Source organism: Bufo gargarizans, chromosome 2 (genome assembly GCF_014858855.1).
Source record: "Bufo gargarizans isolate SCDJY-AF-19 chromosome 2, ASM1485885v1, whole genome shotgun sequence".
NCBI lineage: Eukaryota > Metazoa > Chordata > Amphibia > Anura > Bufonidae > Bufo > Bufo gargarizans.
In genome coordinates, this window is record NC_058081.1 from 531,847,909 (window position 1) to 531,874,189 (window position 26,281).

At 44.0% G+C, this 26,281-nt stretch overlaps 1 protein-coding gene across 1 annotated transcript in view; it reads left to right on the forward strand.

Annotated features, from left to right (window-relative positions):
- Nucleotides 1–26,281, forward strand: part of EPS8 (epidermal growth factor receptor pathway substrate 8) — a 92,562-nt gene extending 66,281 nt beyond the window's left edge. Inside the window, exons 18-22 of the mRNA XM_044277503.1 lie at nt 10,490–10,525; nt 21,162–21,372; nt 22,565–22,745; nt 23,368–23,497; nt 25,675–26,281. Of these exons, the coding sequence (XP_044133438.1) occupies nt 10,490–10,525; nt 21,162–21,372; nt 22,565–22,745; nt 23,368–23,497; nt 25,675–25,788 (672 nt within the window). The 3' untranslated portion in view covers nt 25,789–26,281. The remainder of the gene's footprint in view (nt 1–10,489; nt 10,526–21,161; nt 21,373–22,564; nt 22,746–23,367; nt 23,498–25,674) is intronic.

Sequence of the window (26,281 nt, forward strand, 5' to 3'; positions counted from 1 at the left end):
CCCCTCAGGTGATAAAATCCTTAATCTGGTGGCTGGATCTTTGAAATCTGTCTTGGGGTCTCTCTTGGGACCTACAGGAGCAGTAATCATCACCACAGACGCCAGTCCGACAGGGTGGGGCGCCTATTGTCAGTGGGGCGTTCGACAAGGGGTATGAAGCTCAATGGAGAGTCAGGACTCCCAGAACATTAGAGAGCTCAGAGCAGTTCTTTTTGCCTTAAGAGAATTCCTACCCATAATACAAGGAAAAGGAATAAAGCTCTTCTCAGACAATGCCACGGTGGTATCCTTAATAAACCGACAAGGCCATGGACCAGATCAAAAAATCTTATGTCTTTAACCGCAGAAATTTTTTCCCTAATTATCCCTTTATGTTCCCTTTATTAAAGCAGTACACTTAAAGGGAACAGAAAACAAGCTGGCAGACTATCTTGAGCAGAAACCTTCTTGACCAGGGAGAATGGTGTTTAAACAAAGAAGTCTTCAACCCGATAATTCAGCTCTGGGGCTGTCCTCAAGTAGACCTATTTGCAACCACGGAAAACAAAAAATGCAACCTATTCTTTTCCCTAAATTCAGAAGATTCTCTGAAAGGAAAAGACTCCTTCTCCCTTCCGTGGCCGAATCAACTTCTGTACGCCTTCCCTCCACTGAGGCTTCTTCCGAGAGTGTTACAAAAGCTGAGGCAGGAACAGACAAGGATCATTTTTATCGCCCCCTTCTGGCCAAGGAGAACATGGTTCACCTGGTTGAGAATGCTTTCCATAACAGATCCTTGGATTCTTCTGGACAGGCAGGATCTTTTGTTTCAGGGTGCTTTTATTTTTTTATATTAATTATATATAAAGGAGTTTGTGTTAGATGTATTCTAGGACAAGTTAATTTGTGGTATAGGGGCAGTGCCCCTCCTTAAAAGCTCTCCACGAAGGTTCCTGTTTCCTGTCCTGGATGGAGGCGGTCTCTCAAGGGTGCTGTCATGGGCTCATGGAAAAGTGATTACTGGTAAATGTAATCTTAAATTTCACGTTACACCCACAAACTTAAAGGGGTTGTCTCACTTCAGTAAGTAGCATTTATTATGTACAGAAAGTTAACACAAGGCACTTACTAATGTATTGTTATTACCCATATTGCTTCCTTTGCTGGCTGGATTCATTTTTCCATCACATTATACACTGCTTGTTTCCATGGTTACAGACCACCCTGCAATCCATAAGTGGTGGTCGTGCTTGCACAGTATAGGAGAAAGCGTCAGCCTCTCTGGTGGCCGGGACCATGGGAGCTCACATAGGCTAGTGCTTTTTACTATATTGTGCAAGCATGACCGCCACTGTTGGATTGCAGGGTGGTCTGTAACCATGGAAACGAGTAGTGTATAATGTAGTGGAAAAATGTATCCAGCCGGCAAAGGAAGCAATATGGATAATTACAATATATTAGTTAGTGGCTTGTAATAACTTTCTCTACATGATAAATGCCACTTACTGAAGTGAGACAACCCCTTTAAAGGGGTTTGCTACCTTTTTCTTACTGATGATCGATTATCGTACTGCAAGTGCCGCTGCCTTCTCAAATAGTTGATCTGGGGGGACCTGGGTGTCGGACCCCGGACGATCAGATGCGGATCATCTATCCAAAGCATCATTTATTGGGACTTTATGTGATCGACCAATACAAAGTAGCAAATAATGTGGGAAGAAAATGATACATGGGTTTCAAAAATTTTGATAAATAAAAAATCAGAAGAGTGTGGTGTGCATTTATATTCAGCCCCTTGTATTCTTGTATACCCCTAAATAAAATCCATTGTGACCAATTGCCTTCAGAAGTCACCTAATTATTAGTAGATACAGTCCACCTGCCTGTAACTTATTCTCAGTATAACTACAGCTGTCCTGTGAAGGCCTCAGAGGTTTGTTGGGGGACATTAGTAATCAAACATCATGATAACCAAGTAACACACCAGACAGGTCAGGGATTAAGTTGTGGAGAAGTGTAAAGCTAGGGTTAGGTTATAAAAAAAAAATAAAAATACCAAGCTCTTAACATCTCATGGAGCACATTTCACTCCATCTTGAAAATGGAAGTAGTATGGCACAACAGAAAACCTACCAAGATATGGCCATCCACCTACACTGACAGCCCAGGCAAGGAGAGCACTACTTATAGAGCAGCCAAGAGGCGCATGGACACTCTGAAGGAGCTGCAGAGATGCACAGCTCAGATGGGAGAATCTGTCCACAGGACAACTATTAGGCCCCATGCACACGGCCGTTGTTCACGGCCGTGTGCGGGCCGTGGAACCGCGGCCTGGATCCCTCCTGAGAGCAGGAGCGCACGGAGTCACTGGTTGCTATGACGCCGTGCGCTCCCTGCTGCCGCCGCAATACAGTAATACACTGGTATGATCTATACCAGTGTATTACTGTACTGTGCCGGCAGCAGGGAGCGCACGGCGTCATAGCAACCAGTGACGCCGTGCGCTCCTGCTCTCAGGAGGGATCCAGGCCGCGGTTCCACGGCCCGCACACGGCCGTGAACAACGGCCGTGTGCATGGGGCCTTAACCCCTTAGGGACACAGCCTTTTTACACCTTAGGACCAGGCCATTTTTTGCAAATCTGACCAGTGTCACTTTAAGTGCTGATAACTTTAAAACGCTTTGACTTATCCAGGCCGTTCTGAGATTGTTTTTTCGTCACATATTGTACTTCATGACACTGGTAAAATGAAGTCAAAAAAATTATTTTTTTTGCACAAAATAATACCTAATTTACCAAAAAATCTCAAAAATTTGCAAATTTCAAAGTTTCAGTTTCTCTACTTCTGTAATACATAGTAATACCCCCAAAAATTGTGATGATTTGACATTCCCCATATGTCTACTTCATGTTTGTAGCATTTTGGTAATGATATTTTATTTTTTGGGGATGTTACAAGGCTTAGAAGTTTAGAAGCAAATTTTGAAAATTTTCAGAAATCTTCAAAATCCCACTTTTTATGGACCAGTTCAGGTTTGAAGTCATATTGTGAGGCTTAGATAATAGAAAACTCCAAAAAATGACCCCATCTAAGAAACTACACCCCTCAAGGTATTCAAAACTGATTTTACATACATCGTTAACCCTTTAGGTGTTGCACAAGAGTTATTGGCAAATGGGGATGAAATTTGAGAATTTCATTTTTTTGTTTATTTTCCATTTTAACCCATTTTTTCCACTAACAAAGCAAGGGTTAACAGCCAAACAAGACTGTATCTTTATTGCCCTGACTCTGCCGTTTACATAAACACCCCATATGTGGCCGTAAACTACTGTACGGCCACACAGCGGGGCGTAGAGTGAAAGGTGCGACGTTTGGTTTTTGGAAGTCAGATTTTGCTGGACTGGTTTTTTGACACCATGTCCCATTTGAAGCCCCCTGATGCACCCCTAGAGTAGAAACTCCATAAAAGTGACCCCATCTAAGAAACTACACCCCTCAAGGTATTCAAAAATGATTTTACATACATTTTTAACCCTTTAGGTGTTGCACAAGATTTAATGGAAAATAGAGATACAATTTCCAAATTTCACTTTTTTGGCAGATTTTCCATTTTAATATTTTTTTTCCAGTTACAAAGAAAGGGTTAACAGCCAAACAAAACTCATTATTCATGGCCCTAATTCTGTAGTTTACAGAAACACCCCATATGTGGTCGTAAACCACTGTACGGGCACACGGCGGGGCGCAGAAGGAAAGGAATGCCATACGGTTTTTGGAAGGCAGATTTTGCTGGACTGGTTTTTTGACACCATGTCCCATTTGAAGCCCCCCTGATGCACCCCTAGAGTAGAAACTCAAAAAAAGTGACCCCATTTTAGAAACTACGGGATAGGGTGGCAGTTTTGTTGGTACTAGTTTAGGGTACATATGATTTTTGGTTGCTCTATATTACACTTTTTGTGCGGCAAGGTAACAAGAAATACCTTTTTGGCACAGTTTTTTTTTTTGTTATTTACAACATTTATCTGACAGGGTAGATCATGTGGTAATTTTATAGAGCAGGTTGTCACGGACGCGGCGATACCTAATATGTATACAATTTTTTTTATTTATGTAAGTTTTACACAATGATTTCATTTTTAAAACAAAAAAAGTTTGTGTCTACATAGTCTAAGAGCCATAGTTGTTTCAGTTTTTGGGCGATTATCTTGAGTAGGGTCTCATTTTTTGCGGGATGAGATGACGGTTTGATTGGCACTATTTTGGGGTGCATATGATTTTTTGATCGCTTGCTATTGCACTTTTTGTGATGTAAGATGACCAAAAATTGCTTTTTTTACACCGTTTTTATTTTTATTTTTTTACGGTGGTCACCTGAGGGGTTAGGTCATGTGATATTTTTATAGAGCCGGTCCATACGGACGCGGCAATACCCAATATGTATACTTTTTTTATTTATGTAAGTTTTACACAATGATTTCATTTTTGAAACAAAAAAAATGATGTTTTAGTGTTTTCATAGTCTAAGAGCCATAGTTTTTTCAGTTTTTGGGCGATTATCTTAAGTAGGGTCTCATTTTTTGCGGGATGAGATGACGGTTTGATTGTTACAATTTTGGCGTACATGCGACTTTTTTGATCACTTTTATTACCTTTTTTTGGGAAGTAAGGTGGGCAAAATTTCTATTTTATCATAGTTTTTAATTTTTTATTTTTATGGCGTTCACCGTTCGGGTAAAGTAACATTACCGTTTTATAGATCAGGTCGTTACGGACGCGGCGATACCAAACATGTGTAGGGAATTTAATTTTTTTCATTTTTAATCAGTGATAAATGTGTTTTTTGATTTTTCCTTTTTTTTTTACTTTTTTTAACTTTTTTTTTTACCCAGACCCACTTGGTTCTTGAAGATCCAGTGGGTCTGATGTCTATATAATACAGTACTGTACTCTATATAGGGTACTGCACTGTATTTTACTTACACTGAACAGATCTATGCTTTCAGCACAGATCTGTTCAGCACCATGGACAGCAGGACGCCTGAGCAGGCGTCCTGTTGCCATGGGAACCTTCCCCGTCTGCCACAACTTCGCAGACGGGGAAGGGTAAGGACTGGGGTGTCGGGGGGCTGTCTGGGGGCTCTCTCCCTCTCCCATCGGGGGGCTGCAAAGGCACAGCAGCTCCCTGCGCTGTTAACCTTTTCCATACAGCGGTCCGTACGGACCGCTGTATGGAAAGGGTTAAACGGCTGACATCGCATCAACGATGTCAGCCGTTTATACCAGGGTGCCAGCAATGTGCTGGCACCCTGGTATACCCACTCTACACCAACGATTACGCAATGGGAGGCGGGCGGGGGATCGCGATCCCGCCTGCCGCACCTCCCGCACCGCCCGCAACCCTCCCCCTGCACCACCCGCCCACATAATATCATTCAGGGGTGCAGGGGGAGGAAGAACATATATATTCTGGGCATTGTAAAGTTTCTGATCCCCGCGGTCAGGGACCGCAGGGATCAGAAACGGCAAAAAGCGCATCAAACCGCAGGTCTGAATTGACGCATTTAGCCTAGGTGCCTGCTCAATGATTTGTGCAGGCACCTTGTTCCGATCACTGCCAGCCGGGCGGCAGTGATCGAAACAACACATGACGTACCGGTACGTCATGTGTCCTTAAGTACCAGGGCATCATGACGTACCGGTACGTCATGTGTCCTGAAGAGGTTAAAGGGATTCTGTCACCAAGTTTTAGGCTATAGAGCTGCGGACATGCACGGCTAGATCGCCGCTAGCATATCCGCAATATACCGGTCCTATAGGGCTGTGTGCTTTTATTTTCTTTAAAAAAGGATTTTAGAGATATGTGAATTAGTCTTGTAAGGTGCCCAAGGGTCTGTACGAACCTTTCTGGTGCCCATCCACCCCCGCCTGTAAAGGAGCCCAGCACCGCCTATGTCCTCCGAATCTCCTCCTTTCATCACGATAGATTGCCGTAATCTCGCGATGCGTGAGCTCGCGCATGCGCAGTTCCTTCCCTGTGGCTGATGCCAGCACACGAAGGAACACTATACCGGCACTGCGTATGCGCGAGCTTGCAGATCGCGAGATTACGGCAATCTATCGGTGACGAAAGGAGGAGATTCGGAGGACATAGCTGGGCTCCTTCACAGGCGGGCGTGGCTGGGCACCAGGAAGCTTCGTACAGACCCTTGGGCACCTTACAAGACTAATTTTACATATCTCTAAAATCCTTTTTTAAAGAAAATAAAAGCACACAGCCCTATAGGACAGGTATATTGCATGTCCGCAGCTCTATAGCCGAAAACTTGGTGACAGGGATCCCTTTAATTGTTTACCCCACAAATCCGGCCTTTATGGAACAGTGGCAAGAAGAAAGCCATTTTCTCGCTCGTATCATTGGGGGACACAGGATTGTGGGTATAGCTGCTTGCTGCCACTAGGAGGCGACACTAGGCTGGAAAGTGGTAGCTCCTCCCCTGCCAGCTATACCCTCCCCAGTCAGGAGATAGCAGATCAGTTTTTAACTTGGTGTCATAGGAGGCAGAAAGCGGCTTTTCATTTATTTCATTTTTATTTTATTTTTCTTTCTTCTCCTTAGATGGAAAACAGAGTTGCCTTGCCCCTCTGTTCTCCCAGGGTGTGTAGCCGGTGTCTTTTTCCCTCCCCGGCCATCCTCCCCCTAAGAAGTCAATGTGGACCAGGGAGCCTCGTTCCCCTGCTCCCCCCCCAAGCCTAAGGGTCACCCATATCTCCAAGCCCTCTGTTCCAGCTGCCTGCCACTTAGGTGCCAGTGGCTGAAGGGTTGACCGGAGGGTGAAGAAGATTGCAACAAGATGAGTATATCCCCCCGCGTCAGTGTGCGTTTGGGGCACGTTCTTTCTTTGTTCTGTCTCTATGGGGGCCATGGCTGGGTGTTTCTACGATGGGCCGCCCGCCCGCTGCGCGTTCTCTGCAAGCGCCGGGTCCCTATGCCTAAGGAGCTGCCGTAAGCGGCAGCATATTGCTCCAGTCCCTTTAAGTAGCGGCCGACCGAAAAATTTGCGGTCGGCCGTGGCTAAATTTTAGGCCCCGGTTTCTCGGCCGCAGGCGGTTCCTCCCTCAGAAGAAGCACAGGACCTGGGTAGCCTCGGTTGCCAGTAGGATGTATCCTTACATCCTCCCCAGCCGTAAGTCGGTCATTCAGCCCTAGTCAGCCATGTCTGATCCCACTAATGACCCCCGCCTGCCTATTGTTACGCACTTTGCATGTACTGTATGCAGTCTAAAGTTCCCTTACGTTAAGTCAGACCCTGTGTGCTCCGCATGCTCTGTCTGGTAACATTCCCACCCCAGCCTATGCAGCCCCATGACCGCTCTGATTCTGTGGAACCCGGCTGGGCTCGTTCCCTATCCCGGGCGGTGGACGACCTCGCTAAAATATCCCAATCCACCCCATCACTCATGGGTCGCTTGGTTGATAAGTCCCCACCATAGCAGTCCTCACCTTCCTTGGGCGAACCGCTCAGAAGCAGGTCGTCACAGAAGCGGACCAGAGCAGGATGCCATTCCTCCTCTGATGTCTCTGCTTTCCCCCCCCCCCCCCCCCCCCCCCCTTGGGATCTTGCTCGGACATATCCTCCGTTCGTGGGGAAGCCCTGTCCGAAGGGGAGATTGGGGACTCACTATCTAACATAGATTCGGAACAATCTTCTAATATTGCTTCCATGGTGGATAGCCTAGTAACTGCAGTCCAGAACACCTTCCAGGTGCAAGATGAACCTCCCTCCACTAGCCAGGGAGTGCCCTTCCTTCGCTCCAGACCAAATCCGAAGGAGTTTCCCTTACATGACGACTTTACTGTTGTCATTGCCAAGGCCTGGGACCACCCAGATCGTCTCTTTGCTCCACCGAAGCGACTTGATTTACTATATCCCTTCCCGGCGTAGTCTGTGGCAAAATGGGCTTCCCCGCCTCCGCTTGGGTGTCTTAGGCAGTCTCGGAATGGGCGCTTAGTTTACATTGCGGTATGGCGTCTGAGTTCCCACTGGCGGAGCTCCAGTCTCAGGCTTTGCTGATTGCTCAGGCAGGAAAGTACCTCTGTGAAGTGTCCTTGGGCGCGGGTACTTTGGTAGCCCACTCTTCAGCCCTCGCCATCACCTTGCTGCAGGAGTTCTGGCTCAAGGTATGGGTGGCAGATGCCTCTTCCAAACGCTCCCTTTCAGGCTTGTCCTTTTGCGGGGTCCCGCTTGTTCAGTTCCCAAGAAAGCAGAGAGGGCCTCTGCCTTGTTCCAGGCAATTCATTCCCTGATATTTCGAGGAGTTATCTCCCCGTTCCCTCAGGTGGGACAATGTACAGGGTTTTATTCGAACATGTTTGTAGTTCAGAAAAAGGAGGGTTCCATCCGGCCTATCTTGGACCTCAAATAGTTGAACTGGTTCCTCCGAGTTCAACACTTCCGGATGGAGTCCCTTCGCTCTGTCATTGCTTCGCTGGTCTAGGGAGAATTCCTTTCCTCCATAGACATTCAGGACGTGTACCTACACGTCCCCTTTGCCCAGGTTGTACCAGCGCTTTCTCCGCTTCGCCTTAGGGCCTCATCACTTTGTTTGTCGCCCTCCCCTTTGGGCTGGCAACATCTCCGCGAGTCTTCACGAAGGTCCTCGCTCCCCTACTTGCCCTACTTCGTTCCAGGGACATCACTCTGATTCCCTACCTGGACGACATTCTGGTCAAGGCGGCAAACCTGGCCCAGAATGACGCCAGCCTTCTTATCACTCTTGATACCCTCTCTCAGTTCGGCTGGCTGGTGAACTTTCAGAAGTCCTCCCTGGCCCCGGCCAGACGACTCACGTTTTTAGGGATGACCCTGGACACGGAGGAGGCGTTGGTCTGCCTCCCTGTGGACAAGCAGCTGGCACTCCAGCGGTCAGTTCGCCTGCTTCTTGGTCGTAGGCACCCATCTATCCGTTGCTGTAAGCAAGTCTTATAGGCTCTGGTCACTTCCTTCGAAGCACAATTTTGGTGTCAATTGGAGTTCAGACTGCCAGATTTTACAGGCGAGTCCACAAAAATCTCCTTTTTTAAAGCAAGCCATAAGAAGTCCCGTTTGCAGTTTGCCACAAGCCATGTAGGGGACACAGCAAACATGTGGAAGAAGGTGCTCTGGTTAGATGAGACCAAAGCTGAACTTTTTGGCATAAATGCAAAACGCTATGTGAGGCATAAAACTAACACTGCACATCACCCTGAACACACCATTCCCACTGTGAAACATGGTAGTAACGGCATGATGTTGAGGGATGCTTTCCTTTAGCAGGGACAGGTAAGCTGGTCAAAGTTGATGGTAAGATGGATGGAGCTAAATACAGGGGGATCCTGGAGGAAAACCTGGTAGAGGCTGCAAAAGGCTTGAGTCTGGGGTGGAGGTTTACCTTCCATCAAGACAGCGACCCTAAAGATACAGCCAGAGATACATGGAATGGTTTAGATCAAAGCATATTCAGGTGCTAGAATGGCCCAGTCAAATTCCAGACCTAAATTCCACTGAGAATCTGTGGCAAGACTTGAAAATTCCTGTATAGACTCTCTCCATCCAATCTGACTGTGCATGAACTATTTTGCAAAGAAGAATGGGCAAAAATTTCAGCCTCTAGATGTGCAAAGCTGGTAGAGACCTACCCTAAAAGACTTGCAGCTGTAATTGCAGCAAAAGTTGGTCTTACAAAGTATTGACTCGGGGGCTGTATACAAATGCATGCCACACTTTCCAGATTATTTATTTTAAAAAATTGTGTTGGTCTATCACCTAAAATCCCAATAAAATACATTTAAGTTTGTGGGTGTGACATGAAAAAACGTGGAAAAGTTCAAGGGGTAGGAATACTTTTTCAAGGCACTGTAGCATATCATAGAGCTCCTTGATAGTGACTGTGCATAGTGGATCATTGAGTTTCTAGGTAGTCGCTGTGTAGTTGATTATTCAGCTCCTTTTTGGTGACTGTCTATAATAGATCATTGCGCTACTAGGTGATATCTGGGTATATAGTTCATTGAGCTGCTAATGTTGACTGGATATATCAGATCATTGAGCTCATTGATGGTAATTGTGTATAGTAGATCATTCAGCTGCTAGATACTGACTGTGTATAGTAGATCATGGAGCTCTTAGGTAGTGATTATGTATAGTGAATCCTTTAGTTCATAGGTCATGACTGTCTATGGTATAGATAGAGTTCCTAGGTGATTACTATGCTTAGTAAATCTTTGCTCACCATACAGTAGATAAGGAATGAACACTTTGCTGGGTGGTCATCTGATACGTTGCACAGCAGATATACACTACAACTTAGGTGAAGTCCTACAGACCCATTTGTCACCTGAGCTCAGATGCCTCATTCCTGCTGCTATTCTTTTTTACATATGATCCAGAAGTGACTTTACAGGCTGTGTTCTATCAAACAATTACTGACAATTGACAGTGACCACAATTATCCTCTGGTAATAGCTTTTGATGCCAAAGAAGGAATTTGAGATCTTCAAGGTAGGGTTACTGTGTGTGTGTGTGTGTGTGTGTGTGTGTTTCCAAGCCCTAGACATTCTGCTTTGCATGCTCCTTAGAGAATAGGTTTTTATTTATAGCTATATAATGTACCTATGAATGGCATAAAGGTTTCAGGGCTGTGGAGTAGGTAAGCCAAAGTTTAAACTCTGACCCTATTTTATCACACTAGGCTACTTTATGAATGGCCAGTAATTAGTAATAACACATTTATTGTATTAACATGGTAAGATCAAGCTTATTCTCACCATCAGTAACTATGCAATACACTATGCATTTAAGAACTGGAAAACAGTCATGCCATTAATAATTTTAAGAAATGTATGAATTTGTCCTCCAGAAAAAGTATTGCTTCAATTAGATCCTGCTTCATGGATTCAGTAACCACAGCTCTCAAGTGATGTGCAGCTAATGTGTATTTCTTTTATTTATCCGTCCAACATCTCACAGTATAGAGGCCAACATTTCAGTCCCTCCTGCACCTTGTAGATCAGAGAGCTTGCATGTATAATGTGCTCCTCCAGTGATACCAGAGTCACATTATACAGGTCCTTCTAAAAAAATTTGCATATTTTGATAAAGTTCATTATTTTCTGTAATGTACTGATAAACATTAGACTTTCATATATTTTAGATTCATTACACACCAACTGAAGTAGTTCAAGCCTTTTATTGTTTTAATATTGATTATTTTGGCATACAGCTCATGAAAACCCCAAATTCCTATCTAAAAAAATTAGCATATCATGAAAAGGTTCTCTAAACGAGCTATTAACCTAATCATCTGAATCAACTAATTAACTCTAAACACCTGCAAAAGATTCCTGAGGCTTTTAAAAACTCCCAGCCTGGTTCATTACTCAAAACCGCAATCATGGGTAAGACTGCCGACCTGACTGCTGTCCAGAAGGCCATCATTGACACCCTCAAGTAAGAGGGTAAGACACAGAAAGAAATTTCTGAACGAATAGGCTGTTCCCAGAGTGCTGTATCAAGGCACCTCAGTGGGAAGTCTGTGGGAAGGAAAAAGTGTGGCAGAAAACGCTGCACAACGAGAAGAGGTGACCGGACCCTGAGGAAGATTGTGGAGAAGGACCGATTCCAGACCTTGGGGGACCTGCGGAAGCAGTGGACTGAGTCTGGAGTAGAAACATCCAGAGCCACCGTGTACAGGCGTGTGCAGGAAATGGGCTACAGGTGCCGCATTCCCCAGGTCAAGCCACTTTTGAACCAGAAACGGCGGCAGATGCGCCTGACCTGGGCTCCAGAGAAGCAGCACTGGACTGTTGCTCAGTGGTCCAAAGTACTTTTTTCGGATGAAAGCAAATTTTGCATGTCATTCGGAAATCAAGGTGCCAGAGTCTGGAGGAAGACTGGGGAGAGGGAAATGCCAAAATGCCTGAAGTCCAGTGTCAAGTACCCACAGTCAGTGATGGTCTGGGGTGCCATGTCAGCTGCTGGTGTTGGTCCACTGTGTTTTATCAAGGGCAGGGTCAATGCAGCTAGCTATCAGGAGATTTTGGAGCACTTCATGCTTCCATCTGCTGAAAAGCTTTATGGAGATGAAGATTTTGTTTTTCAGCACGACCTGACACCTGCTCACAGTGCCAAAACCACTGGTAAATGGTTTACTGACCATGGTATTACTGTGCTCAATTGGCCTGCCTACTCTCCTGACCTGAACCCCATAGAGAATCTGTGGGATATTGGGAAGAGAAAGTTGAGAGACGCAAGACCCAACACTCTGGATGAGCTTAAGGCCGCTATCGAAGCATCCTGGGCCTCCATAACACCTCAGCAGTGCCACAGGCTGATTGCCTCCATGCCACGCCGCATTGAAGCAGTCATTTCTGCAAAAGGATTCCCAACCAAGTATTGAGTGCATAACTGAACATAAATATTTGAAGGTTGACTTTTTTTGTATTAAAAACACTTTTTTCTTTTATTGGTCGGATGAAATATGCTAATTTTTTGAGATAGGAAATTTGGGTTTTCATGAGCTGTATGCCAAAATCATCAATATTAAAACAATAAAAGGCTTGAACTACTTCAGTTGGTGTGTAATGAATCTAAAATATATGAAAGTCTAATGTTTATCAGTACATTACAGAAAATAATGCACTTTATCACAATATGCTAATTTTTTTAGAAGGACCTGTACAATTGTGCAAGCCAAAAGCGGGAGTGAATTTTACAAAGAGAAGTTGTATCTTTCCTTTATACTTTTTCTCCTTTTTATGATCCACACCTGATTTTGGTTTTCAAAACTGCATGCTGAAATCTGACCTTGTGGCCATACCCTTATAGACATCATAGACACAGCAAGAGGCCTGCATTAAAGGGGTTATCCAGATAAAGATAATGATGACCTATCCTCGGGTTAGGTGATCACTATCACATCGGCGGGGGTCTGAGTCCCTGCACCCCTGCCCATCATCTGTTTCAGGGAGCTTCTGCAATCACTGGAGCTTTCCAAGCCCACTGTACATCGTATTGCAGCTTGGTCCCACTTACTTGAATGGGGGTGAGCTGCAACTAGTCCATGTGACCGATGTACAGTGATGTCGCATGAGCTAGGAAGAGGCCACAGTGCTCAGAGTGCCCAGGCTCTTCTAACAGCTGATCAGCAGAGGTCCCAGGAGTCGAGCCCCTGCTGATCTAATATTGATGACATATCCAGAGGACAGGTCATCAATAGGGATGAGCGAATTGACTTTGGATGAAACATCCGAAGTCTATTTGCATAAAACTTTTGTTTCAATACGAGCGCTTCGTACAGTATTAGAATCTATTGGCTCTGATGAGTCGAAGTTATTACTTTGTTATTACTCAGGACTCATCATTATGCACTGGAGCTGTTCAACACAATGTTTTGGTAATTGAAAGTGACCCAGTATTTTGTTAAGGGGGTCTGTCCCTAGTTTATGTTGCCCTTAGTTAGGACAGCATAAAACTGTGACTGATTCCTTTTAAGACAAGTACCCTAGACCAGAGGAATCATTCCAGGGAAGCTCCTTTATCTCTGTGTCTGCTGCTGGGTCCCAAGGTCTAGGGCTAGGTCTGTATGAGCTCACCGGTAAATACCTGTTTTATTAGAAGTGGAGGCGACAAGGAGACCCCACAACCAAGAGCAACATTCCTTGTATGACTGCAAGGATTAGATCTGAATCCCGGCGTACCCATAGGTCTTTTGCTGTGCGTCCCTGCGTGTGGTGCCTGCTCGGTGTGGTGTCACTCCCTCATTGTATAAAGTGTCTAACTGCAGATTCTCTCTCTACTGGCAGCAATTACTGGGAGAGCTGTCCGAGGTACCCAGCAGGCTTCATGTTCTCTTCTGTGTGCATTTCTTCCTTTATCTTCCTTCCTCTGACTACATAGTGGCTTACTAATAGATGGCCATTTCTTTTTCTTACACATGAATGAATTTCCAATGAGCTCCGACTCTGACAGGAACTTTCATACATTCAGCCTGTGACGGATGAACCTTTCAGTATTAGTGAGCCACTTCCTGGCTGTTGATGACCCTCTTGACTCAAACACTTACATACAGTATTTGTGTATTGGCTTTTCCTCCAGTCACCATCTAGGGTTGCAATTTTGTCTGGAGCCTAGGAAGTTGAGAAGAAATCAAGATGAATGAAGCTGTTGTTTTTCTGTGTTAGCAAATGAGGGAGGGAATGAGTCCTGTAGATGTGCGTCCTTCAAGTCACCACAAAGCTGACTTGCAAGTAGAGGGAGGCAAATCTTACAGATCAGTGACAAAGGAAAGCAAATGCTACAACACTACCCATAAAACTGAGGAATGAGAGGAAGCTCGAACATGGATATGATAATGGGTGAAAAATCAACATTGAGTTTGTTCTCTGAAGTGTCAGCTCTACGTCAGGTTTTCCTTGTCTGAAATCTTCCTCCTCTAAATCAGGGCATTGAGGTCCTCATTAGGTGTTCTGGTTGTGAGAATTGTGTTTCTACAAGATCTTTGCATTCTGTCATGCAATAGGAACCTTCATGGTATATCACATGACTAGGAGAAATTCTAATCCTCTGGCAATAAACAAACAGATGTCAGACTTGTTGCGCCCTATTCACACGGAGTCTTTTGCTGGCAGGATTCCATGACAAAAAGCTGCCGACAGCCATGTTGTACACTGCTCAAAAAAATAAAGGGAACACTTAAACACAATGTAACTCCAAGTCAATCACACTTCTGTGAAATCAAACTGTCCACTTAGGAAGCAACACTGAGTGACAATCAATTTTCACATGCTGTTGTGCAAACGGGATAGACAACAGGTGGAAATTATAGGCAATTAGCAAGACACCCCCAATAAAGGAGTGGTTCTGCAGGTGGTGACCACAGACCACTTCTCAGTTCCTATGCTTCCTGGCTGATTTCGTCACTTTTGAATGCTGGCGGTGCTTTCACTCTAGTGGTAGCATGAGACGGAGTCTAGAACCCACACAAGTGGCTCAGGTAGTGCAGCTTATCCAGGATGGCACATCAATGCGAGCTGTGGCAAGAAGGTTTGCTGAGTCTGTCAGCGTAGTGTCCAGAACATGGAGGCGCTACCAGGAGACAGGCCAGTACATCAGGAGACGTGGAGGAGGCCATAGGAGGGCAACAACCCAGCATCAGGACCGCTACCTCCGCCTTTGTGCAAGGAGGAACAGGAGGAGCACTGCAAGAGCCCTGCAAAATGACCTCCAGTAGGCCACAAATGTGCATGTGTCTGCTCAAACGGTCAGAAACAGACTCCATGAGGGTGATATGAGGGCCTGACGTCCAAAGGTCGGGGTTGTGCTTACAGCCCAACACCGCGCAGGACGTTTGGCATTTGCCAGAGAACACCAAGATTGGCAGATGAAAGCAGGTTCACACTGAGCACATGACAGACGTGACAGAGTCTGGAGACGCCGTGGAGAACGTTCTGCTGCCTGCAACATCCTCCAGCATGACAGCATGGCATTGGGTCAGTAATGGTGTGGGGTGGCATTTCTTTGGAGGGCCGCACAGCCCTCCATGTGCTCACCAGAGGTAGCCTGACTGCCATTAGGTACCGAGATGAGATCCTCAGACCCCTTGTGAGACCATATGCTGGTGCGGTTGGCCCTGGGTTCCTCCTAATGCAAGACAATGCTAGACCTCATGTGGCTGGAGTGTCAGCAGTTCCTGCAAGACGAAGGCATTAATGCTATGGACTGGCCCGCCCGTTCCCCAGACCTGAATCCAATTGAGCACATCTGGGACATCATGTCTCGCTCTATCAACCGTCACGTTGCACCACAGACTGTCCAGATGTTGGCAGATGCTTTAGTCCAGGTCTGGGAGGAGATCCCTCAGGAGACCGTCCACCACCTCATCAGGAGCATGCACAGGCGTTGTAGGGAGGTCATACAGGCACGTGGAGGCCACACACACTACTGAGCCTCATTTTGACTTGTTTTAAGGACATTACATCAAAATTGGATCAGCCTGTAGGGTGTTTTTCCACTTTAATTTTGAGTGTGACTCCAAATCCAGACCTCCATGGGTTGAAAAATTTAATTTCCATTTTTTTATTTTTGTGTGATTTTGTTGTCACATTCAACTATGTAAAGAACAAAGTATTTCAGAAGAATATTTAATTAATTCAGATTTAGGATGTGTTATTTTTGTGTTCCCTTTATTTTTCTGAGCAGTGTATTTGGCTGCGAGGCCATGCTCCTCTTCATCAGGCTGCGGTTTATAGCCATGACAAGAACATGTCCTTTCTTGGCGCGGTATACACATGGAAACCGGGTAGAGTTACTAGTCGCAGTCTAACATGACTCATTGGGGCTAAATAGCAAGCCGGCCCGGAACATTCAAACTGTAAAACTACAGGGGAAAAAAACTGTATACGTGGCAGATTTTGCCTTTTCAAAGTTCACTTTGTGAACTAGCCCTCACAAGACAGAGCTCTGATAACTGCACTGTAAGGATATGTTCACACGGTTGATTTTTCAATTGGAAAAGAACATTGTGGAAGGCAGAATATCGTTTTTCAAAAACCATGCTAAGTTATCCAAAGGCCTAACAGTGGCCTCCCAGTCCTGCCATGTACAGGCAGACATGTTCAGTGTCTTTAGGTGATGAAAGTTTACAAAAAATCCTCACAAAATCGCTTCTGATCTTCCAAAACATAGAATGAAAAGTGATATGTACCTCAAAATGGTACCCCTGAAAACTACTGTTCGTCCTGTGAAAAAAAAAAAGGCTACTTTCACACTAGCTGTTTTTGTGGATCCGTCGTGGATCTGCAAAAACGCTTCCGTTACAATAATATAACCGCATGCATCCGTCCTGAACGGATCCAATTGTATTATGTCTTCTATAGCCATGACGGATTCGTCTTGAACACCATTGAAAGTCAAGGGGGGACGGATCAGTTTTCTATTGTGCCAGAGAAAACTGATCCGTCCCCATTGACTTACATTGTGTACCGCTTGGCTCCGCTTTGTCAGGCGGACAGCAAAACGCTGCAGGCAGCATTTTGGTGTTCACCTCCAGAGCATAATGGTGACTGAATGGAGGCAAACTGATGCATTCTGAGCAGATCCTTTTCCATTCAGAATGCATTAGGGCAAAACTGATCTGTTTTGGACCGCTTTTGAAAGCCCTGAACGGATCTCTCAAACGGAAAGCCAAAACGCTAGTGTGAAAGTAGCCTTAAGCCCCATACAGCTCCGTCAACCGAAAAAAAAAAAATACTTTAACACCTTTCCAACAGCTGTCTTACATGCAAGGCAGAAGTCGGGACTTTAAAGATGGTGCCCGGGATTTCTGCTGTTTTACACAAAAATATTCTATTGAAAAATACAACTCATCCCACAAAAAAAGACCTAAACGGCAACCTAGATGGTATGACTTTTGGTATGTGACAATAAGAGTAAAAAAAAAATTACTCCGTCCTTTATGTATTTCCAGTACTGCAGCTTACCAAAACAAATAAATCCAGTACCACACTTCCCAACAGATCATTTTTTAGCACACAAGGGCTTCTCTCAGGGATGTGTCCGGCCCCAGGCCTGTACACATCTGGATGGGGTAATGTGCGTTGCTGCAGTCATTCTCTAACCTTAGCAGTGCTGGGTCATGTGGTGGCACGTTAGCGCTAAGGCTAGCGATTTGCTGCAGCACATGTGAGCCCATCAGCTATCAGTTTCCTGGCATAAATCATTATAAATGTCATTTTTTTTTATAAAGTGCTGCAAGTGGACGAAAGTACCAAAAAGTCTAATTTTTCCACAAAATGCCACTAGCGCAAAATTTTTTAACTTTACTATGCCAGAAAATTGGCATACAACTTTGATATTTTCCCCCTTTGTGTATAATTATACAGCATTTATTGATGATTTGAGTAGTTGGGACCACAGTTTTTTCTGAACTGTGTTCGGGCTTTGGGAAAAAGACCTAATAGTTTAGCCCAAGCAGAATTCGGGTAGCAGGCCAAAGGGGAAGTCTGCTTTAACCCTTAATATCTCAGGCTGTGTGGCAGCTACACATGTGAGCTGGGCATGGCTTTAAAACAAGACCAGGATTCATGGTTCTAGCTACTATAAAACCGCTGATACTGGTATTAGAACCTGGTCCCAGTGAAAGCTGCAGAAATCTGCTACTCATTCCTCACTTGATTTCCAAAGACTGTGTATATCCAGTTTTATGGCAGTTAACTGTGAGATAAAGCTTGCCAGCTTTTAAACTAGGCCACCATCACTAGAGAGAGCCTGGCTCCTGCATAGGGCTGGATGGCACAGAGGGGCAGCAATAAAATACCTGTAAGGTATTTTTCCTGGCTTTGTGGTTATTTGCTCCTCTATAAGAGGTCGGCTTTGGCTACATGGGATAAAACGATTTTTACAACAAAAAAAAAAGAACCCCACAAAACTCAAAGTATTAAGAAAACATTGGTATTGGTGGTTAAGCCACACCCTGAAACAACACAGATTTTTACCCATGTCAACTTGGATGGTATTTTTGTAGGGAAAGGTGGCAACCCTAGATACGTTGTGTCTATAACCAACCATAGTATACCTAAGGGGTATTCCCATCTTGGACATTTGGCATATATTGCTAAGATATGCCCCCAATGTCTGATGGGCATGGCTCCCACCTCCCGCAAAGTGCCAGAGGGCGCACCACGCATGTGTGGCTACCCTCTATTAATTTTCTATGGAACTGCAAAAAATAGTTGTGCCGGCTTGGCTATTTCCGTAAGACCCATAAAAGTGAATGGGGTGGTGGCCACGCTTGCACAGTGCTTTTTCCATTCATCTGAATGAGACTTCCCATAGAAATGAATGAGGTCGGGCGCGCATGTGCTGTGCGCCCACTGGCATTTTGCGGGCTTAGTTCTAAGTATAGGTATATTAGAGGTGGGACCCACACCTATCAGATATTGGGGACATATCCTAGTAATATGCCAAGAATATCCAAAATGAGCCAACCCCTTTAATACATTTATAGGTCACAGAAAACAATGTAAAAATAAAGCTATAAAACAAATCCAGGAATGTGTTTACCTACGAAAAGCAATAAAAAATGGTACCAATGAAAACTACAAATTGTCCTGCAAAAAAACAAGCCTTCACACAGGGAAATAAAATTTTCTGGTTCCGGGAATGTGGAGACACCAATTTCTTATTTTTTTGTAAAAACAACTTATATCAATCTATACCACACAGTGAATACTGTAAAAATAAACCCCCATAAATGTTGAAATTCCGGTTCCTGGATTTTTACTATGAGTACTGACTCTCTCCCCTTTTTGTTTTTCGTTTTTTGTTGTGTTATATTCGAGTAGCGTTTTGCATGCATTTTAAGAAAGCCATTGGAGGCAGCTCTAGCTTGGAGCTGATTATTATTCAGCACCTGGCTGGGGGTGTGCCTCATGGCAAAGGGGATTTTTAAACCACAATGTGGTCATGATTAAAACATACAGTCGAAACGTGTAGACCTTGCCTGTCTGGTCAGCCTATGGATTTTATAATGAAGAAATAAAGAAATTGGAATTTATCCTGAGCCTGCTGCTGGATTTATTTCTACTGTTCTGATTAGCTCCAGGAATATTGTACACTTGAAAAACTGGACAGAACTGGCAAGAATTAATACAACTACACAGACATTCTATAGTAAATACTATGAGGATTCTTATACCAGTGGACAAAATTTTACCCAACCACACTTCACATCTCACAACCAGAACATCTGATCAACTACATTTCTCCCCACCAGAGAACCTACTAAGGATATCCCTTTTCCCAGCCAGAGCATATACTGAAGATTTCACTACTTACAACCAGAGCATCTACTGCAGACAAAACTGTCCAAACTAGAGGATATACTAGGCAACTACATTTCTCCCAATCAGAGCATCTTCTGAGGACACCACTTCTTCCAATCTGACCATTTTCTGAACATCTACATTCCTACTAACTGGAGAATCTTCCTAGGGCATCAGTTCTCCCAACCAAGAACATAATTTTATCCCAACCTGAGAATCTACTGAGCACATCACTTCTCACAACCAGAACATCTGAACAATTACATTTCTTCCCACCAGAACATCTACTAAGAATATCGCTTTTCTGAGCCAGAGCATCTACTGAGGATCTCCAACTTCACAACCAGAGCATCTACTGAGGACCTTAACATCATTATTACAGGCAAGGAAAACCTAAAATACAGCTGAGAACACAGAACACATTCATTGTATCTAACTTCCTCACTTCTGACATAACTCCCATTATTTATAGTTAATTATCACTCCCATCCCTCACTTATAAACATTGTTATGGCTTGTGATTCAGCTGATAAAGGTAGTGTATCTGTCCAGAGCATCTGCAGGAGCACAGATACAGCCGCAGCTCCTGTCCCATGTTGTGGTTTTCCTCATCTTCTGTCTCTTTTTAATATTGTCAAATGATTATTTGCCACATGAGGATCTCACTGTAGTGCGTCATGTGACCGGTAAAGCATTTATATTGAAGGGGTTCTCTGGAAATTAAGAAAATGAAAATACTTAAATATTACTTTATTGTAAATATATTCTCAAATACCTTTCATTATTTATAATGGCTTGTTTTGTCTGGGGAGAAATCATCAGGGGAAACAATATTGTCGCTGTCCCATTAGTTCACACAAAACCTTTTCTGATAACACAGGAGGACAAGTTACAATCTCTGGGGAATTTAGTTCATGAGGAGACATGAAGTACATAGAGGATGCACAGGACAGGCTGTGGTAATGCAGACTGCATACAAGTGCTGCTGCTCATTAGCCACACCTCACCCTGCATTCAGACTCATGATTCCTGACAAGCGGAGAAGAGGATGATGCAGCACTATGGCTTATTGTGGTGAAGTAACTTGTCCTCCTGTGTGATTAGGACAGGTTTTATGTATAATGATAGGACGGCTGCCATTTTATTTCTCTTAATGATTGCTCCCTAGACAAAACAAACAAAGCCCCTCTAAGTAATGAAAGGTATTTGTAAATATATTTATTATAAATATTTAAGTATTTATTTTTTTATTCCTGGAGAAGGTGAAGATCTCTGTATGTTAAGCTATATTTAATGATACATTTTTGTGTTTCTAGAAACAAAAATCTGAGTTTATTGCAAGGCAGATAGAGTCAAATGTGACTGTGCCCAGCCCCCCTCCAACTCCAGTTCCTGCCCCTCCAGGAATATCCATACCTGTATCAAGGTCATATCCATCAGGAAATCTTGTTAGCCGACAAAGCAGCACTTCCAGTGAAAGTGGGGGAAGTGGAGTACGAGATCCCCAAGGGGCCAAGCCAAGTGATTGTAAGTTCTCGTGTATTTCATAGTGTGTTTATACTATAAATGTATAGCATATGGTGTGGTGCAGGGGTTATACTGTATATTGTACAGTGGTGTAGAGAGGTTATACTCTGCATAATACGGAACGGTATAGAAAAGTTTGGAGGTGAAACTAGATGACACAGATGAGCCACCGTACACTTCCTTCTAAGAACAGCAGTTTCAATAACCCGCATGTTAGTGCTTCAATCTTAAAAGGGACAAATAATCAGACAATTACAGAATATTTAAATTAGGTTTTGAATTTAACCCCTTAGTGACCACCCATACGTGTTTTTACGGCAGTCACTAAGGGGCCTTAGGCTGGGCTGCAGTCTAAGCGCTGCAAGGCAAAGAAGTAACACTATTCACACGTATGTCTCTGTATGAACCACTCTGTCTCTCTGGTCCTTGGGTGAAACGTTGTACTCCATTACTTCCTGGAGACTAATCTGTGACATTTCTCGTTCAATTGACTCCCAATAAACCTTATAACCCTGGCTTCACTGTCTATACACAGACTTTCACTGTGCTTCCATTATGGCCTCCCCTATACAGACAATACTGTAAGGAAGTATGTGCCTCGAATATACTGTAGCTGTCCCTATATAAAGAGCACAGGAAGGGTTCGCCTCAAATATGTCTGCACTATCCAGGCAATACATCATATAGCTTGCAATCATTAGTTTTCTTCTACAGACAGAAATTTCATGAATGATACTAACTCGATGTAGATTAGACTGTCCATGTGTTTATCTGCTGTAGACCTGCACTAAATCAGATTCAGATTAATTGAAAAAAAATTAAACTGTTAATCTCAGAAGTTTTTCTTTATGATTTTGGTGCTGAGGGCGCAGAGCTGACCTAAGGGTGTCAATTAGATCCCCTTCCGGACACCAGTCTGTCTATGCTGCATATTATCATGTGGGTCAGGATCCTGTAGAAGGTCACTGTAGTTATCATATGTATATCAGATCATGGCATCAGATGTTGAACTGTAACAGAACTATCCATGAGGGTAACTTCAAGGGGAAATGGTGAAAACCTATTCCCCGGCCTTGCAGATGGTGCTCACTGCAGGTGATGACCTATCTTCCATATGCTGGCTCCTGATTGATAGTTGCTTACCTTAGTAGATTTAGAGACTTTTTATGATACCTTTTGTCTTCCTCTCTAGGGAGAAAGTCTCAGATGGAAGAAGTTCAGGATGAATTAGTTCATAGACTAACCATCGGACGCAGTGCAGCACAGAAAAAATTCACTGTCCCTCGGCAAAATTCACCTGCTGTCAATATATCCTACAGTTCATCTGCTTCTGATGTGAAAACATGGCTACTTGCAAAGGGATTCAGTTCTGTGTATGTCCCTATTGTTTTAATGCAGCTTCATTTGCTTATTGGTGAGGAAAAGTTGAGACACAGGCAACTGGAAATAAAGCCTAAAGGTAGCCTGCCCCCAGGAAATTGACGGATTAACCAGGCACACTGTCTTGTAGGACTATTTCAGCTGAATGTAATGATACCTTTCACTTAGCGATCCATTGCTTTATTCTGGAGAAAAGGTACTTTTAATTCATATATAAATGAGGCTTAAGTGCACTTAGGGTAGGCCAAAACCACTTTGTGCACCGTTGCTCCTCCTTCTTTCTTTGCCATCCACTGCCCCTGCTTGATTGACAGGGCTACACAAGAGAACTATACAGGAACCTGGTCCTGACAGTCAAGAAGGTTTAGAATGTCGGCTGAATGTGTATGTGTATTTAATAGGGAGAAAAACGCTGCCAGACACCCCTGGTTCTGGTGAATTGGGCATTTACTTTGCCCAATCCTCCTTACCCCCAAACATAATCTGTCAGGAGCTCCCCACACACATTAAACTGTCTGAACCTACTGGAAACAGCGGGTTCGGTAGACCATCACTAATGTGTGAGGGGGCCTATAGTGCCTGTAATGCCATTCACATGTGTCCCCTGCTTTACAGAACCATTGATTGTCTTGGAGTGTTAACCGGAGCGCAGCTCTTCTCACTCACAAAAGACGAGTTAAAGACCGTCTGTCCGGAGGGGCCTAGAGTCTACAATCAGGTGATGCTGCAGAAAGCAGCTCTGCAGGTAAAATGTGTGTCTAGAACATGTACTCATTGATAGATATTTACATTCCTCTTATATTGAGAGCTTTTTATTGCAGTAGAGCATGGCTTGAGCTGGCTATACACATTGGATATGGTAGCCTGGTACAGGTCCTTCTGCCCCCCCCCCCTACTCCTAGTACAGGTCCTTTTCCTCTCCACTGCTTCCAGTTCAGAACTTTGTGGTCTTCAGTAGCCTTGGTACAGCTCCTTGTGCTCCCCACTGCTCCCAGTACAGAACTTTGTGGTCTTCAGTGGCCTTGGTACAGGTCCTTGTAGTCCCCACTACTTTGTACAGGTTATTTTGCTCTCCACCTCTCCTAGTTCAGAACCTTGTGGTATTCAGTGGCCTTGATGCAGGTCATTGTGCTCCCACTGCTCCTAGTACAGGTACTCTTTGCTCTCCACTGCTCTCAGTACACGACCTTGTGGTCTTCAGTGTCTCCCAATACAGAACCTTCTGGTTTACAGCACTAGGAAGCGTTTACAGTATTAAACTCTGTTTCCTTCAGGCACTGCACCTTTATTAACGGTAAGTCTTGGTTGCTAGATGGAAAAATACAGGTGATTTGCTTGGACATATACCCCTAGTACAGACCACAGTGGTTAGTTTTTTGAATATACAGGGTGGGCCATTTATATGGATACACCTTAATAAAATGGGAATGGTTGATGACATTAACTTCCTGTTTGTGGCACATTAGTATATGTGAGGGGGGGAACTTTTCAAGATGGGTGGTGACCATGGCGGCCATTTTGAAGTTGGACATTTTGAATCCAACTTTTGTTTTTTCAATAGGAAGAGGGTCGTGTGACACATCATACTTATTGGGAATTTCACAAGAAAAACAATGGTGTGCTTGGTTTTAACGTAACTTTATTCTTTCATGAGTTATTTACAAGTTTCTGACCACTTATAAAATGTGTTCAATGTGCTGCTCATTGTGTTGGATTGTCAATGCAACCCTCTTCTCCCACTCTTCACACACTGATAGCAACACTGCAGGAGAAATGCTAGCACAGGCTTCCAGTATCCATAGTTTCAGGTGCTGCACATCTCGTATCTTCACAGCATAGACAATTGCCTTCAGATGACCCCAAAGATAAAAGTCTAAGGGGGTTAGATCGGGAGACCTTGGGGGCCATTCAACTGGCCCACGACGTCTCCAGACATCAACACAATTTCTATCCGCTCTGCACGTGTTAACCTCGGCGACATGTCAATGGCTGTAAACAAAAGGAAACTTGTAAATAACTCATGAAAGACTAAAGTTACGTTAAAACCAAGCACACCATTGTTTTTCTTGTGAAATTCCCAATAAGTTTGATGTGTCACATGACCCTCTTCCTATTGAAAAAACAAAAGTTGGATTCAAAATGTCAGACTTCAAAATGGCCGCCATGGTCACCACCCATCTTGAAAAGTTTCCCCCCTCACATATACTAATGTGCCACAAACAGGAAGTTAATATCACCAACCATTCCCATTTTATTAAGGTGTATCCATATAAATGGCCCACCCTGTATATCATTTAAAGGGCTTCTGTCACCCCACTAAAGTCTTTTTTTTGGGCTAGTTACATTCCTTATAGTGCGATATATGCAAATAGAATGGTGTTACTTACTTTCATTCAGCCGTTTCTTATAAAAACGAATTTTTATAATATGTTAATCGGGTCTCTACCAGCAAGTAGGGCGTCTACTTGCTGGTAGCCGCCGCAAAAAACCGTCCCCTCGTCGTGTTGATTGACAGGGCCAGCCGCGATCTCCTCCTCCGGCCGGCCCTGTCAGCATTTTAAAAATCGCGCGCCTCTGTTGATTCGGCGCAGGCGCTCTGAGATGAGGAGGCTCGTCTCCTCAGAACTCCCTCAGTGCGCCTGCGCCGATGACGTCTTCTCTTTCGGTGATTTACATATTATAAAACTTCGTTTTTTATAAGAAACGGCTGAATGAAAGTAAGTAACACCATTCTATTTGCATATATCGCACTATAAGGAATGTAACTAGCCCAAAAAAAATATGACTTTAGTGGTGTGACAGAAGCCCTTTAAACTACTGGTGATGTAGCAAAAATTATTCTTCATGTTTGTTTCATGGCCAATGACGAGCCTGTAACTATAGGACTTATCTGAAGTAAGCTCTCATCCTCCTCTATTCCAGGAAGTGAATGGAAGTTCCGAGCTGCTGGAAATTATGAGAAAGCGCCAAGAGAAGATTAATGCTGCTGCCATTGATTCCGGGGTGGAATCTTTTGATGAAGGAAACAATCACTAACTTTCTGCATTTTTAATTCCTTCATGTTGCCAATTTAGTTGCACAGTTTGGTTGCTGGACTCATTTCATGGTCACATTTTCCTTGTTTGTTTGATTCTCCAGACAGATGATCATTTCTCGAAGGGGAGTTGGCACATTCCAACCTGATAGGTCCATATTGGTAAACAAGAGGCTTAGGTCTCCTTCTACCCTATGGGTGGGGGGTTTGTCTGCTGAAGATCAGTGACTGATGCAGGTGGATCTGAACAATGGGGCCTCCATAGTATTGAATACTATGATGGAAATAGAAGCTTCTTTGAAGATGGCCAGGTCTGTCCTCTCTTGTGTCTGCTGCAGTATTAGACGTTATGCCATTTTACGTGGCTCTGTGTCATTGCAGGAACAGTCTGGAAAGTTGGAGCCATGTTTGTATTCCTTGTAAATTTGTCTTCTATGAATAAAGGTTTAGATCGTTATTGAGTAAATGATAAATATAAATTATTTTTCTGAGGTT